The sequence below is a fragment of the Dermochelys coriacea genome, chromosome 1 (assembly GCF_009764565.3).
Source record: "Dermochelys coriacea isolate rDerCor1 chromosome 1, rDerCor1.pri.v4, whole genome shotgun sequence".
Lineage (NCBI taxonomy): Eukaryota > Metazoa > Chordata > Testudines > Dermochelyidae > Dermochelys > Dermochelys coriacea.
The window spans coordinates 205679789-205696690 of record NC_050068.2 but is presented as its reverse complement, the minus strand read 5'-3'; the positions used below and the strand labels follow the sequence as shown (position 1 = coordinate 205696690).

At 46.6% G+C, this 16902-nt stretch overlaps 1 protein-coding gene across 3 annotated transcripts in view; it reads right to left on the bottom strand.

Annotated features, from left to right (window-relative positions):
- Positions 1 to 2483: 2483 nt before the first annotated feature.
- The window catches only part of CFAP91 (cilia and flagella associated protein 91), a 62171-nt gene continuing 47752 nt past the window's right edge, over positions 2484 to 16902 (bottom strand). For 2 of the 3 annotated variants that reach the window (XM_043512529.1, XM_043512539.1), the window contains 2 exons: positions 14975 to 15066; positions 5056 to 5920 (listed from right to left, as the gene is read on the bottom strand). In XM_043512529.1, coding sequence (XP_043368464.1) covers positions 5520 to 5920; positions 14975 to 15066 — 493 coding nt within the window. In that variant the 3' untranslated portion in view covers positions 5056 to 5519. Of the gene's footprint in view, positions 2654 to 3822; positions 3852 to 5055; positions 5921 to 14974; positions 15067 to 16902 lie in introns of those variants that run through there. The other variant, XM_038417127.2, reaches the window with a different exon arrangement.

Here is a 16902-nt window from a genome sequence, read left to right as displayed (position 1 = left end):
ATGTTATCACCAACAGCAATAGTGTCCGCTCCTTCCATTGCAATGGCAATTATCTCAGTGCAGTTAGCATGGTGAGCTTTCAACATTCATCATGGAAGCATGGATTATGGTCCCTGCTCACAGCAAACCATCTCAGTTACTGAAGCTGCCAGAGAGCCTCCTCCATGAGGCTCCATTCTGGGTAACTGGCTCAGCATTCATATCAAAATGCACTGTCAGTGGAAGAACTAAATCCTAGTAAAGGTTCAGCAGGTGGTCGCTGGGCTTTGCAATTCATCTGGTACCAAACAGCTTCGGGTTAGCTGCCAGGCAGTGCTGTGATAGCATACATTAGTTGTAGATGATCTGATGGGGTTGGACTAGATGACCTCCTGAGGTCCCTTCCAACCCTGATATTCTATGAGCAGGGGAATAACTGGAATCACTGTTGCAGAGCTGTTAGTTAGTTGTGAGGGCTGGATGCTAAGGAGCCGTTCTATAGGAACCAGCAGATTTGGAGAGCTCTGTCCACAGCGGCCAGCAAGGTTTTCTTCCCTTGGGAAGGAACCCTGTCCTTTTGTTAAAGGAGAGCTGTGCAGGAATAAATGTGGTTTTGGGGTGTGTGTGTGTGGGGGGGGTGTTTTTTTAAGCACTATATGAATTCACAGTATTGATTTGGAGGAAAGGGAGGGTGCCCAGGCTGAAGGGAACCAACTGGTAGTGAGGAAATGAAAGAGGTGTTGGGGGAGGGTGGAGATGCGTTGCAGAGAGCACAATAGGAAATGACAGCAGAGATGAAGCATGGAGCTGAGTTGCCTTTACTCCCTCCCACCATTTTTCACTTCTTCCTGAGCAAGGGGCTGCCCAACCTCAGCGCCTCATGCAAAGGTGCCACATGCTGGTATTGGATGTCGTTCTCTGACCCGGCCCCTTTTCAAGCAAAGGTTTGGATGTCACAGAAGCATCAAAAGTTTACATGTTTAGCTGAACCTAGAAGTCTCCTGTTCCCACCCCCTGCCCAAATCTCCAAGAGGGAGGGAGGTCCAGTAATTTACTCCCACCGAACTCTTTTGTGGGGAGGAATGTCCTGCAGGCCTGTTCCCTGCTTGTCTCAAGGACCCTCATCCCCATAGTCTCCCCTTCAAAGGGCTGCATTCCTGTTTGTGGTGCTCATGTGACTAGGGTAGTTTCTCTCATGGCCAGTGTGATCCCTCAGCCTTCCTATGCAGTCACCTTATTTGGGTCTCATTTCCCCATCACCTGCTGGTGGTCTCCTTCTGTCCCTATCATACACTGCAGTTGTCAGCAAAAAGGCTGCTGTTCTCATTTGGATGGTGCCTTTTCAGTCACTGGCGAATGCTGCTTCTCTTTGAGTGTGAGAGAAGTGCACGGGGACAGAATCTGATTGAACCTGTACTGAAGTAAGTCAGCAATAAAGCCAGGGGTCAGATGGATTTATATTGGAATGAGGCCCAAAGCTTGTGTCTAAGCCAGTGAAATGAACTGATTTTGATATGTGTAAAAAATGGCTCCTCATCTCCACCTCTCCTATGTCTGTATGTATGGTCATTTTCCAAGTATAGACAGGACCCTAGAGAAAACAAACTAGGGATGAGAAGCTCTTCTTGGGTGGCTTACTCCAGCTTCAGCAAGTGTGAAGAAGAAAATACTGACACCCCCTCCAAAAAGGTGTGGCTGCTTGCAGACACTGAGTGAAAGGAGGTTCAAAATCATCTACTGACTAGAAAGCAGGCCAGAGCCAAGGCTACTAGGAGGAGGAAAAGTGGTAACAGTGCAGCTAGGACCCAGCTAATAGCCTTTGGAGATTGCAAACTTGGACAGGAGGCCAAGGTCTGCCCTTGTGGATAACTCTAGGGCTAAATTCATCACAGGCTTCAGCAATGTTAAAAAACGAATTAATTTGGCCCAGTGGTGGCAAACATGCCCATAGCATTTGTGTGGCCAGATGTACTGAGAATGGCATTGCACAGAAAGTGGCAGGAGCTCCTGTAATTACACTAATGCCAGGCCGACATTAGAATCTTCTGCTGGTATAGTAATGGCACATGGGGTGAGTGTTTTTATGACATTTCTATCCTGGCAAAAGCCTTAGCACAGATGCAGTTCTACCATCATAAAATGTGCTTTAGCGGTATAGCTTATTTTGTTCAGGAAACTGGTATAAGGTAAGTCAGCAAAAGAAATCATGTGCCGGTGTTCCCATGAGGAGAGTTTGCCCATATAGCTATACTGGCAAACCCTTTCTGAGGTAGATAAGCTTTTAAATAGTTTGCATTACAGCCTCAGGCCTGTTAAAAGCCTGGCTTTTAGGAATGAGACTCCTAGCCTCCCATTATTGCATCAGGCCCAGGGGCCATATTTCACCATCTCACTTCAAGTCAACAGATCATCATAGCTATCAAAATACAGAACCTACCCATGAAGTGTCAATTACCAGTGTCAATTACCATGGCAAGTTTGTAAAAACAGCAGCAAACAAGAGAGAATGTTCCCAATCTTTATTACTGCAGACCCAGAGGAATCCATTGTACATATTCCAAATACAAAAATCACCCTCAAAGACTTCTCTTTCCCTGCTAGGAGAGGGAATGGAGTGTTCTCATGTATCTTGTTGCTGAGCCTCTTTTCTTCTTCAAAGCACATTTAGCCATGTCTGACAAAGAAACCACACATGACAATTGGAAGCAATTTCTAAAGCACTGGCAGCGGAATCTCCATCAATAAAATGACATTTCCATCACAAATCCTGCCATAGATCCTGCACAAATCCTGCCTAGCTTACATGTTATGTAAAAATCAGTGCAAAATGCTGCACTACCGCGATAGTGTCCCTTTAAACAAAACTAAAGGACGTTTAAAGATTAGGGTCCTTACACTCCTGGATTCTACCCCCTACTGCATATACATAGTAGAGAGTACAGGAGGATACCTTTATGATCAGAACAAGTTCTTGAACACTTTGTCCATTAAAAACTATATCACACATTGAAATAAATGCAGGCAGCATGTTCATTTCAACACATGATTTTAGGAACAATAATTGTGAGACAATCATATCCAAGATCCATCTAGTCCAGGCTCCTGTCTGACAGTGATCAGCCCCAGAAGCTTCAGAGGAGGATGAAAGAACCCCTACTACAGGCAGATGTGGGATAATCTGCCCTCCATGAAGGCCTCATTTTAATCCCTAATAGTTAAGAGATTGATTTAAACCCTGAAGCACCAGGTTTTATATCTCTTCCAAACTTTTGTTAACACTAACGTCTAAAAGTCTGACTGTTTTTATTATCCATGTAAGTGTCCTATCCCTCTTTGACTCTTGCTAAATTCTTGGCTTCAAAGACAACCTGTGTCAGTGAGCTCCATATTCTAATTATGTGTTGCGTGAAAATGCTTTTTTTTTATAATTAGATTTGCATTCACTACTTTTCAGATTTCTTTGGCTATCTGTTCATGTTATGAGACAGGGAGAACAGAAACTCCTGCTCTACCTTCTCTAGACCAGTCATTATTTTATGTATACTTGTATCATGTCCTCTCTTTCTCACCTTCTTTCTAAGGTAAATCCTAATCTTTTTCATCTTATTTCACAGGAGAATTTTTTCTTGTCTTTAATCAATTCTCATCACCCTACTCTAAACCCCCTCTAATTCTGCAATAAAATCCAGCTATCCTTTTGGCCAGCATACATATACAGGCATAGCACCTGCAGCCCAGTGATTATTTCAGTGTGTAGTCACACATGGCTTTGTTTTTTGTTTCCTCTCCCGAGCCCCCATCTGACTCATGGCTCACAGGAATACATATAGTGTATTCACTCACCATTCTTTCATTTCTGTTTTATTCTCCCCCTAAAAAAACAAAACAAAGGAAATGTTATGCAAAAATCCTATAGTAATGCACTGTTGAGTTTCTAAACAATTGTTTATTTGTATTTCAAAAGGACAGAATTACACACTGCATTAGCAGTTACTCGGCTTGTCTTCGCTACTGTGCTAAATCGGTGCCATTGCCTTCAATGCAGCAGCACCAATTTAGTACATCTGGTGAAGATGCATTAAGTTGACAGGACAGCACTCTCCCGTCGGCGTAATTACTTCACCTCAAAAAGAGGCGGCAGCTATGTTGGCATGAGAGTTTCTCCCACCGACATAGTCTGGCGTAGACACCGCTTTCGGTCAGTGTTACTTACGTCATGGGGGGGGTGTATTTTCATACCCCTGAGTGACATAACTTACATCAACTTAAGTGGTAGTGTAGACAATGCTTCATTCAGAGTATACCTGAAGTTCTATACGGAAATAATGTAACCTGGTACACAGAATGGCCAGGGGGTTATACAGGTAAGTGAGGTAAAGGGGAAGTACACAGTGATGATATAAGCTCATTGTATTATGGTGCAGTAAGTGGATTTGTAAACATATAGCTAGAGCTTGGTGTGGCTTTTTCTTTCTACATGTGTAAGCACTTCTGATATCTAGTGTAGCTATGCCATGTTTCCATGAAAAAGTTGGATGCATTAGGGGTGGGCATTTATTTGAATTTAAGTTTGAGATTCTAAATCTACAAAAATCAGGAATTTTGAAAAGGAGAGATCCAACAGCTAAGCGAGTCCCTTGCAGATCGATAATCAAATAAATGCACTGCAGGCATTTGCAGGATGTTGCTTCCAAACATTCTGAGCTTGAGCCGATCACACACTTGCAATCAAGGCAAAGTCAGCATGCAACAAAATGTAATGTATGCTTTTTCCAAATACATTCATCAGGAAAGTCAGACCAAATGGTAACATTTCAGGAAAGTTATAAGCACTTGAAAACGTGGTCTTTGAATGAATGTGTCAGAACAGCCATAGCCATATTTCTGCTACCACAGCCCCAGTACATTAGGGCCAGATGCTGCTTGACTTGCTCATGTGAACAGTCCAACCGCAGCTAGTAGGACCACTCCTATGAGTATGAGGTTAATAACACAAGGAAGCTGGGAGTGAGCCTCCCACCCTAGGTAGACAGACGTGTGCTAGCTCAGTTTGAGCTAGCGTGCTAAAAATAGCAGTGTAGACATTGAAGCTCAGGCAGCCCTCCAGCTCAGACCCAGGGAGTCAGTTGGGCTTGAGAGGCCAACCCCAACCTCCATATGCTATGGACAGTGGCAGAATAAGGAAGAGATGTAAGTAGTGCAAACTCCCAGTTCCCTGAACTAATCTTCCCACCCCTTGACAACCATAAGTGGAAGTTCACTGTTTAATAGTTAAACTACATCTTTAAGGTTTAGACAGTAAAAATCTCTTGGGAGTTAAACCAAATACAGTGACCGACTGCTTTGGACAGGGGTTCCTAAGGCATAATGCTCAGGACTGCTTCCAGGCAGCAATGCTGGCAGTCTGCAAGAGATCCAGATGCTGCTACCCCTGAGGGACATTCTGATGGAGAGAAAGGTGCTTCTCCATCCTGTGTACAGTCAGGATGGTGCCCTGAACAAAGCGGGTGCAGCTTCCTTCCCTCCCCAGGGACTGAGCACTAATGACTGGGGCAGGGAAAACAGATCTCAAACTCACCTGACTCATCTTCTCTCTTTCCAGGGGCTACATCAGCCTGAGATTGTCTGTCCGATGTAGCAGAATGGCTCACCATTAACCCTCCTTGCTGGGTCTCATCATGCAGTGTATCATACAATACTTGGCTGGCTAGGACAACATAAGGGCTCTCTATAACCTCTGCCACACACTGTTCAGCAGCTGTTCCACTGAGAGCAGAACTGGCTGCCACAGGAGGAGGACTCTCCGGTATCTTGCTCACAGATTCTCCATTACCCAGCACCTGTTGTCCCACCAGTGAAGAGTTCTGAGCCACTACTATGTCCGTGCTCCTGTGGATGATCTGATGAGCAGCACTGATGTGTTTCCACTGGGACTGCCTCACTGTACCCAAAAAAGAGAGAGGATTTTCACTTGGAGCCATATTGCAAGAATTCTTTACATGTACACCCACCCTCCCCCACTCCCCCAAAGGCAGCTCTTAGCTTACAAGAGCTATGAAAAAACCTGTCTCAGGAAAAATCACACCCTTCTGGTTTTGGCTGATAGGGTTCTACTGCCATCTAATAGCAGCAAGCAACTTTGCATTTTGCTTTGAAGGCAAGCTGTAGAAATGGAAAGAACTGTCAAGTGTGTTTCTTTCCTACTCAGGGCAAAAGTGAGAAAGGTATACTCCTGTATTTTAAAATCATTTTCCCATCACTATTTGTTTATTGAAACAAATCTTTGAAAGCGTGCATCTGAAATCTGTCCCCTAAACCACAGGATTTTTACTCTAGCACTGATGCACAACACTGGCTTTTTACAGCTTTGTTATTACAGGATATCTTATGAGTGCTGAGCTGAGTTTACTATAGGCTACTAATTTGTTATTGTAGGTTTGCTGATGAGTGCTGAGTTCAAAGAATACCTGAAACGGGAGACAGAATAGACCCACTAAGTCACCTATTTTATCTCCTTGGGCCCATGCAGGACGGTTCCTTACTGTACATTTTATAGTTTTCCTCCAGTCAAACACTCCCATCCTTTGCTTGGGTGACAATTCCCCCAGTCTAAAGCATTCAGCCTATATTTTCCTTTCCTTAATATTATCCCATTACTTGTAGTTCCCTCTGTGTTTATAGCTTTCAGATATTAGTACACTGTCCCCCCCACCCCCATCATGATTAAAAAGGAGTTTGGTTGTGTAGGCAGGAGTGAACCATGGTCTGCAAAAGTCCAAGGTTGTCCCAGGGTTTGGATCCATCTACACTGCAAGACTGAATCACGTTTTAACTGAAACTGAAACCCATGTTGAATCCTGTGGGTCTAACATGCTGTAACAAGCTCCCCAACATGGTAGTTGCAACAGTATAAATGGGACTGCACTATCATGTCTGAATATCATTAATGTGCTGATTACTCATCTTCCAGACCCATAATGAAGACGTAAACTAAAGTAATACTGGATCTACACTAAACCCTGCAGCTCCTCTCTGACTCAATACATTGCCAGTGACCAGCTCTCATTTGTTTTCTTGAGGCTGTTTTCAATCCACATGGCAGTGCTCCTCTTTTCCAAGGCATTTTGACTTCATTTGGAGAGATATTGCATCAAATGCTAAATCCCATGGAGCTGCTGCACTCCCTTCAGCCACTTCTATTGGAATTCCATCCAAAAAAGGGGTGAGAGTTGTCCTTTCTAAAGCCTTTCTAAAAGTGCACGAAAGATCATATAGGCCCTGTCCCATTGGCCTATACACAATCGTAGGTCGCCCAGGGATCCAAGTATGGCCAACGGGGTGGCGCATATGGTATGGATGGAGGCATCAATGGGCACTTGTACCAGTGAAATGGTGGCTGTGGATGTCTCTCACAAGTGAGATCAATTTCCTCAAAGATCTTTGAAAAAGTGCCTCTGTTGGGATGGAGAGGAGCACCTTTGACAGATAATTGAGCGACTGAGGCAAGATGGTCATTAGAATCCTCCTCTTACAGATCACTCTGGAGTGGTGGGAGCAATGGAAGCAAAAGAAGGTAAAACCGTCAGTACCAGAAAGCTGTCTGGAGATCAAGAGCAGATTGGAGCTGAGCAATGGTGATCCGGGTGTCTTGGACATGTCCAATGTCTTGGACATTCTTGTGGAAAACAAAACTCAAACAGTATGTGGCCTGAGATGAAGTAATGGCGGCTGATACAGTTGACTGTACTGAATCTCATATGCCTGGGGTGGGGAAGGGGAGAGACTCCAAATGGAGTCCGAGCAGACTTCTTTACCGATTGAGAAGAGGTAGAGCTCTTCTTGCTACCTCACTCCTCTGATGGTATTGGAGCCCCACATTTTGAAGTCTTTAGGCTTTACAGTGTTCTCAGTATCTGAGGAACCAACAGCCTTGTGGGTAGCGAATCAGAGACCGATGGATGCCGAAGTGGCTGGCGTCATTGGGAACTATGATTTCAAGGTAGATTCCCTACCTGGAGAACTTGAGGCAAGGTCTTGGAAGTCTTATGAGAGGAATCTTTGGTCTTCCTCTTAGACACCCTCGAGGAGTGTGTCTCGGAGACAGCAGATGTACCCAATTTACTGGAGATCAGCATACGGGGGAGTCCCTTGGACTGGATCAGAGGCTGGGTGCAGCGAGCTCTCCACCATGGATAGTCCAAATTTGATCTCCCTGATTTTTTCTGAGTCTAGATTTTAATACCAGAGAGAAGTGGTACTTTTGGAAATATGAGATTCCTGAGGCAATGAATGCATGGGATTGCCTGTCACTCACTGGGATTGCCTCCAGCCATGATAGGAAGTGTTTGAAACCAAGAGAACCAGGCATGCTCTCCCAGTAACATAAAGCTCCCAGGAGGGGAGAAACTAAGAAAGAGATAAATACATCTAAAACTACTACTAACTACCTCTAAAAACAATTATAATAAACTAACTAATATAAGAGCTAAAGGGATACAGTTGAGGTAAAACTCAAAATGGAAAACTGCTAAGGCTCCATCTCAGGCCGAAGTGGTTGAGAAGGAACTGAAGGCGGTTCACTTGCACATCACTATATAACAGTGCTAGCATGAAACTAAGTAACATGCATGTGCTGGCCAAACAGACACTGCTTTGTGAAATCTCCAATCAAAGAGTAAGTGCACCACAGGTGGAGCATCTACAGGGACACTACTCGAAGACGAGAAAGTTACTTATCTTGTAATTCTGCTTCTCGGAAAATATCATGATGCAGGATTCTCACTCCTGAGTCTTGGCTCCATAGCCTGAGACTGGCAGAATGCCACTAGTGCTTAAGATTTTTTGACCTCTAAGGGCAGCAGTAGCAGGTCAAAGCATGAGCCAGGCCCCCTACTGGCAGGCACACGGCTGCATATAAATGATGTCTTTGGAACTTTCCAATTAGTTCCTTCCTGACAATGTTCGGAGAATGAATTTCCACTGGAGCTGCACCATATCAAGTATTGCTCCAGCTCTTCTTCGTGACCCCAGTGCATTCTTTCCTGGGTCCAACCTTGCCTTCTGGTCAGGTCCTATCTGGTTTATCCCAAATTTTGGAGTCCTTTGACACTCATCTGTAGTCATGTGTGTCCCTGGACCATCAAACTACACTACACATTCTCACCCATCTCCCTGCTCCCACAAGTCCTGCACAAGGTGCGGCAGGATTATACTATAGTCTTTCTCATAGCCCCCTCCTGGCATCACCAGTATTTGCTCACAGATCTCCTTTGCCTTTCCACTCACCCCCCGCCAATCTGCTTCCCGAATCTCCTCACACAGGCGCACAGCCACCTGTGGCACCCCAACCCATGCCCTCTCTACCTCACGGCTTGGTATTTGGATGGGGCTCGCATGTAGACAGGGTGTGCTCTGACCCGTGTGTGACAGCCTCACTCACAGCAGACAGCCATCCATTAGAGCCTGTTATCAGGTTAAATGGCGCCGCTTCACTGCATGGGTGCACCGCCACCCCCTAGACTTCTTCTCCATTCCCCATGCTCCTGGATTACCTCCTTCACCTCCACAAGTCAAGCCTTGCCCACTCCTCCATCCATGTCCACCTGGCAGTGATCAGTGCCTTTCTTCCTCCTGTTTTCCATCTTCACCCACCTGACTACCACCTGCTTCTTTCATGGTCTTCCCCTCTGTGCAGAAACTACTCTCTCTTGGGCCCTGAACCTTGACCTCTACACCCTCATTAAGCCACCCTTTGAACTCCTTGTGACCTGCTCCCTCACCCCATCTCTCCATAAAAAGTGACCTTTTTGGTGGCCATCACCTCTGCACAGTGAGTTAGTGAGCTGGCAGCCATGACTGCGGACCCCTCCTTTTCGGTCTTCCACAAGGACAAGATCTCCCGGAATCTTCACCCCAAATTCATCCCGAAGATAGCCTCCCCATTCCACCTCAACCAGTGCATTAACCTCCCGATCGTCTACCCTAAACCACACGCCTCCCCCAGGGAATGCACATTATTCTCTCTCAACATCCACTGGGCATTAGCTTTTTATCTCCACGCACCCAAGCCTTCCTGGTCTTGCCCTGGCTCTTCCTCACCATTGCAGAGAGCTGCCAGGGCCATGCCCTCTCTTCACAATGCCTCTCCAAATGGATCTCTCATTGTATTGAGGACTTCTATGCGCTCTTTCATGACCTGTTCCCTCCCTCAGGAGTCACGGTTCACTCCACATGGGCATATGCTGCCACGACAGTCTTCCTTGTGGATGTTCTGGGGCAGGACATTTGTAGGGTGGGCACTTGGTCCTCTGTCCACATATTTTCTACCCATTATGCCATTGCACCTGCAACAGCAACAGATGCAGCAGTCGATCGGGCTGTCCTGCAGACTGTAACTTCTCAAGAGTTCTGGTCTCCCATGTTTAAAAAGGATGAATTCAAACTGGAGCAGGTACAGAGAAGGGCTACTAGGATGATCCGAGGAATGGAAAACTTGTCTTATGAAAGGAGACTCAAGGAGCTTGGCTTGTTTAGCTTAACTAAAAGAAGGTTGAGGGGAGATATGATTGCTCTCTATAAATATATCAGAGGGATAAATACAGGAGAGGGAGAGGAATTATTTAAGATCAGCACCAATGTGGACACAAGAACAAATGGGTATAAACTGGCCACCAGGAAGTTTAGACTTGAAATCAGACGAAGGTTTTTAACCATCAGAGGAGTGAAGTTTTGGAATAGCCTTCCAAGGGAAGCAGTGGGGGCAAAAGATCTATCTGATTTTAAGATTCTACTTGATAAGTTTATGGAGGAGATGGTATGATAGGATAATGGGATTTTGGTAAGTAATTGATCTTTAACTATTCAGGGTAAATAGGACTAATCCCCTGAGATGGGATATTAGATGGATGGGATCTGAGTTAACCAGGAAAGAATTTTCTGTAGTATCTGGCTGGTGAATCTTGCCCATATGCTCAGGGTTTAGCTGATTGCCATATTTGGGGTCGGGAAGGAATTTTCCTCCAGGGCAGATTGGAGAGGCCCTGGAGGTTTTTCGCCTTCCTCTGTAGCATGGGGCATGGTTGACTTGAGGGAGGCTTCTCTGCTCCTTGAAGTCTTTAAACCATGATTTAAGGACTTCAATAGCTCAGACATAGGTGAGGTTTTTCATAGGAGTGGGTGAGTGAGATTCTGTGGCCTGCGCTGTGCAGGAGGTCGGACTAGATGATCAGAATGGTCCCTTCTGACCTTAGTATCTATGAATCTAAGAGCCCTCGCACCCACCTCTACACTGAGCACTCCTTGCTACTCTCCCACATATGGAATTGACATAGGCATTATCACTCGAACAAGATGGTCCAGGGAATGAGAGGGGGGTCGCCTTGTGAGCCAGGACAGAGGGCTCCTCTGGGGTAGAAGAACCTCCTGGATGAGGGCAAGCTAGTTGCCAAGGTGGCCCTCCAAGCCATGGTTGACACCACTGACACCACATCCCACTCTCTGGCATCCAGGGTGGTGCTGTGCCATAATTTGTGGCTTCAATTCAATTCAATTTCTGAAAGAGGTCCAGACTACCTTAGAGTACATCCCCTTTGACAACTACAAGCTCTTCAGCAATAAAACGGATGAATCCCTCCACTGCCTTAAGGACTTCTGTGCCACCCTCCGCTTACTGGGCATCTATACCCCAGCCCTAACGGTAGGTGGCAGTGGTTGTCTTTTGACCCCATTCCCCCAATGCCCACAAGGGCCATCTTGCCAACGCCCACATACACAGTCCCCTCACTACTCTGCTGCTGTTACCTGTACCATTTCCACCTTTCCACAACGCCTGTCCAAAGGATGTAGGATGGCCAGGAATTGGTTCTGGGGGTCCTGAACGTCTTCCACTTGCAGGCTGAGGGCTGCAGCCATACGATGAAGTAGGCCCTCGTATGGGGATGAGCACATCATCTGGGGACGAAGAGGCCCCAGTAGGGACTGGCGATGTGGCAATGCCCTGGGTTTCTGCATAGACGGAGGGAGAGGCAGTGTGGGTCGGAGACAATTGGAGATGTGGCAGAGACAGTACCCCTCAGTCCCGGTAAAGGTCCCAGGAGGGCCAGTGGGACCAGTCATACAGATCCGCAGGCATCACCAGTCCCCGAGGGTCATGGAACCATGTCACGGCAGAGGGACCATACACAGGTAGGTAGAGCTGGCACCGAGGGTTCAGGCTACAGGAATGCAAAGATGAGAAGACATGTTCCAGCTCAGAGGACTCTCCAAATCAGAAGACAGATTTGGTAGAGGCAGGGCTGTCACGGTGCAAGGCGTGGAGATCCAGGAGCAGGAGAGGTTCAGTGCTCGACAGTGCCAGTGGAGACAGGCAGAGCGGAGCAGGATGCTGCCAGAGCAGGAGAGGTTCATCCGCCGAAGATGGAAGCCTCACCGCGACTGGAGGGGAACCAGCGTATGGCAGCATGAGCTCAGCCGCTGGCATCAAAGAGGACAAGCATCCCAGCATGCGTGGGACCAGGCGTGAAAGTCCGGATGGTCCCGGCCATGTCGACAGTTCCGGGGGTGAAGGTAGTGAGCCATGCACCATGGCCAGAAGTGGCACTGGCAGGATGCAGTGATGTGTGGACTTAGGCTCTATACGAGACTTCTTTGGAGGTGGAGCAGCTGGCTCGACGCGCAACTTCTCACCCAACCCGGCACAGCTCGGGGAGGCAATGCTGCATTTGGAAGTGGTTGCCATCAGGGAGTCACCCTTACACCGATGTCTGTGGTTCTTATGCACATGGTGGGGCTTCAGCAGTACCACCGGTGCCACACGGGAAGCGCTCACGTTAGCAACAGCCAGTGCTCCGGTGGATCTGTCAGCAGCACTGGATCCAATTGCTCACATGGGTGCACAGTCTCCTACATGAGGTATTTGCGGAGGTGAAGTTCTCCAGCTTCCCAAGTTCGAGATGGGAAGGAGTGGCAGATGGAGCTATGGGCCACGATGTGAGCTTCGCTGAGGCAACAGAGATAGCATTGGCGTTCATCGCTCACAAAGAAAGAACATGGGCATGAAGCACAGCTTTTAAAGCCAGCGTGCCAGGGCATAGCCCTGGGATGGGGAGCACCCTGTGAGGGGAAAAAAGGGGAAACCTAACAAATGACGGTGGACAACTATATACAACTAGAGGAAACTATTTACAGGAAAAAACAGACAAAAAGTTCTCTTAGCAGGCTAAGAGCACTGAAGAATAGGGGGTTCAAACTCTGGCCATGCAGCAGTAAGAGGGAATTGGAATGGCGTCAACCCCCAAAGCCTCAGACTTACCACATGGCCAACGCATGTGCGGGTCAACAAACACCACTACTACAAACAGTTCCATCTCTGGTGCATGGCACGCATGCGCATGCATGTTTGGAATCCACATAGGGACCATCATTCGAAGAAGAATTCCAGACTCCATCAATTTCTACTTCCAACTGGAACATCCCCAGGATTCTGAACTTAGACTTGCCAGGCAGGTTGAAAAGAGGCAACAATATGCATCCTACTATTTTGTTTCTTTTTCGCCTCTGCTGAATATGGAGCACAGGTTTTCATTGAGTTATTTATAATGACATTCATATCTTTTTCTTGAGTGGTTACCTCTTGTGTTCTAAATTAAATGTACATTGCTAAAATATATCAATGAAAAGGTGGCTTTTTTACATTTAAGTCTAAAAAATAACTCATTGCCATAAATTTTGCTAATTGTAACTCTCTAATGCACAGATCTACTCTGAAAAGTGGCTATGTAAAAGTGGCCATATCTGATCCCTGGATGTAGCTGCAGACTTCAGTGACCATAACTGGTTTGTACTGACTACTCTGTTAGTCCTACAGAACCTGTGCAGTTAAGAGAGGGAGCTATTCTAGCTCGTGCACCATCAACAGAATTGTTTGCTAGGTCCTTGATTGTTATTGTTTGGTGATACACAAGACAGAAAGAAGCTAGCATGATTCTTAAATCCCAGAATGTGTTTGCAGGGCTTGTAGTTAGCAAATATTCATATTTTTAATCAGTAAACTGTGAGCATATTTGCTTTGGAGTCAGAGAGAGACAGTAAAACATAGAACCCCTATTATGCTATTTTTTACATTTGCTTTTCAAAATTAATACACGCTTTATGGGGAGCGTGTCTGCAATCTTCTGAATGGGCCAGGCAAGAGAAGTCTCCTGATCAAGAACTGTCATTCTATCCTGATCATCATCATGACACATGGATTTCTAATGTCCTTCCATTCTCTGAACTATGGAGCCATAATATTCAGACTTGATTAAAACAATGTCCTCTCTACAATAGCATAAGATTTTCCACTGCAAACAGATGTCACGAAATCAATCATAAAACATTATATCTGTTCCTAGTTCTGGGCAAATTAGAAAGGAAGAAAGACAAAGAGAAAGAAACACAATATAAGCTTCCTTGTACATTTTCTATTTGCATAAATTTACTACAGATTAGGGACTTTTGCAGTCAGTGGGAAATTGTTACATACTCAATAATTCAGACTAATTCGGTGCTATTCAAATACTTATTTCAGTATATTCAAGGAACAATGGACTATTTCGGCTCTAGCATAAGTAGGTGCAGCTCCACTGATTTCAATGGAGTTACACCTGCTTACACTAGGGTTGAATTTGAGCCACTGTGCCTAAAAAGATTAGAGCACATAAATAGCAGTGTAAATTTTCAAGCTCATCTTGGAACCTGAGCTTCAAGACTCTCCCCCCTTGCCAGGTTTCAGAGCCCAGACTCCAGCCTGAGCCTGCACGACTACATTGCCATTTTTAGCCCTGCAGTGTGAGCCCCACAAGCTCAAGTCAGTTGACATGGGCTCTTACACTAGCTGTCATGGGTATTTTTTTGCTGTGTAGACAGATCCTCAGACTCTACAGAAACTCCTGGAAGATGGACCTTTCAGCCAATAAATCATAGTTTAAGAAGAGAACAAAGCTATTGGCCTCCTTACCTTTCTCCTTGACAGAGATTTTCTGTAATTCTGGTATCAGGAAACCATAAACCAGCTCTGCTACAATCTCTTCTGATTGCAGACGAGTTCGGCTACAGAACAAACATGGAGAGTGAAATTAACATTTATTACTTTACTTCCCACCACACCACTACCACACTCTGCTTAACATTTTTAAAAATTGTTTAACTATTTTGAAGTGAGTTTAGTGCTGGTGAAAGCAATTGTCAGCCAGGGAAAGTGAAGGCCTCCGTTTATCCACAAAAATTGGTACACAGCCATGACCCTAAGAGCATGCCCATGCCAGAAGGCAAGGGATTTCCTGGTATCTAGCACTGAATTTCAGCTGGCCTGACCAGCTCAGTGTTCCCCAACTAATTACTGTTATAATCTGTATCTAAAAGGTGTCATGTAACATGTCACCAGAAAACTAATAACTCGCTGATCATTAATATTCTTGCATGATACAGCTATGGTCAACCCACAAAGAATTATACAGATGTGCTGTAATTATGACTAAAATGTGTTTAAATCAGGCATGTCAGGGGAGTTAAAAAACATTTTTTTCCAAACGAATGCGGTTCTGCCTGCTTGAATGTGTTTCCCCTTTAAATTGTGCAAAGTGTGACCAAAGGCAAAGAAAAGCACATTTGCATACCCGGTAAACAAAGCCATTAGAAGATCAAGTGAGGAAAAAGTGTTTACTTAACAATGTCAACAAGGGATGGAGACTGCACTCCCAAGATACCCTCCTGCCTCTTAAAGCAGTGTCTTTGAGATATATACTTTTCAAAGGTTTACTGGAGAGGGGCAAAGAACCCCTAAAGTTATCCCTCCCCTGAGGAGATAAGGTAAACCAGCACCTTGGACTCTGTGGGTATCCTGACTAAGAGCTAGTCAGCCATTGTTAGAAAAGGAATACTGGTGAAGAAACTACCTTAAACAAAGACAGTAGCTTGTTATGTTAGGATTTAGCCATCAGAAAGCATATTTTTACTTGTTTATTTGCAGGGGCAGCAGGTTTGTATAATTTTTGGTGGTGCCCAGATTGGGTCCAAGTCCCGCCCCCCCACACCTGCCTTGTAAGCAATATATATTTTTTAAAATAATGTAAAAATGGACTGGAAACAGTAAACATTTAACAGTTTCCCTATATTGCATAATGTGGGGCGGTGTGGGGGGATGAGGGCTCTGGCTGGGGCTGGGGATGAGGGATTCAGGGCTAGGGCAGTGGGTTGGGGTGCCTGGGTGAGGGCTGCGGGTGGGACTGTGGATGAGGGGTTCACGATGCAGGAGGGGACTCAGGGCTGGACAGAGGGTTGGGGCGTGGGGGGATGAGGGCTCTGGCTGGGAGTGAGGGCTCTGGGGTGGGATTGGGGATGAGGGTTTTGGAGTGTGGGAGGGGGCTCAGGGCTAGGGCAGAGGTTTGGGGTGTGGGAGGGAGGGCTCTGGGGATGAGGAGCTTGGGGTGCAGGCCGTCTGCCCTGGGACTGGGGCCAGAGAGGAGGACTTCACAGTCCCCCCAGCCCTCTCCCTGCTGGCAGCAGCGAGCTCCAGGGGAAGGGTCCCCCTCTGCCCCCCAGCAGCACACTCACCCGGCACCGTCACTGCATGTGCTCCCAGGGGCTAGGTCCCTCTCAGGTGCAGGAAGTCCCCCCGCCTCCCCTGTGGTGGGTCCTGGAGGGGGGAGGGCTGTCTCTCCTCCCTCCGCAGGCAGCAGCTGTGCCATGACCTCACCTGCCGCCGGTGCCGCTCCCTTTTGTAGCCGGCAGTGGCCAGCAAGGGAGCGCAACACGGAGCAGCAGGGCAGCCGCCCGCCGCCCAGGGCGCAGGCAGGGACATTCTGGGGAAGGTGCGCAGGGGCGGCAGGTGGGGCTGGGGGAGAGACCTGGCACTGAACATTGGTGGAGCAGGGCCCCTGGGCCCTG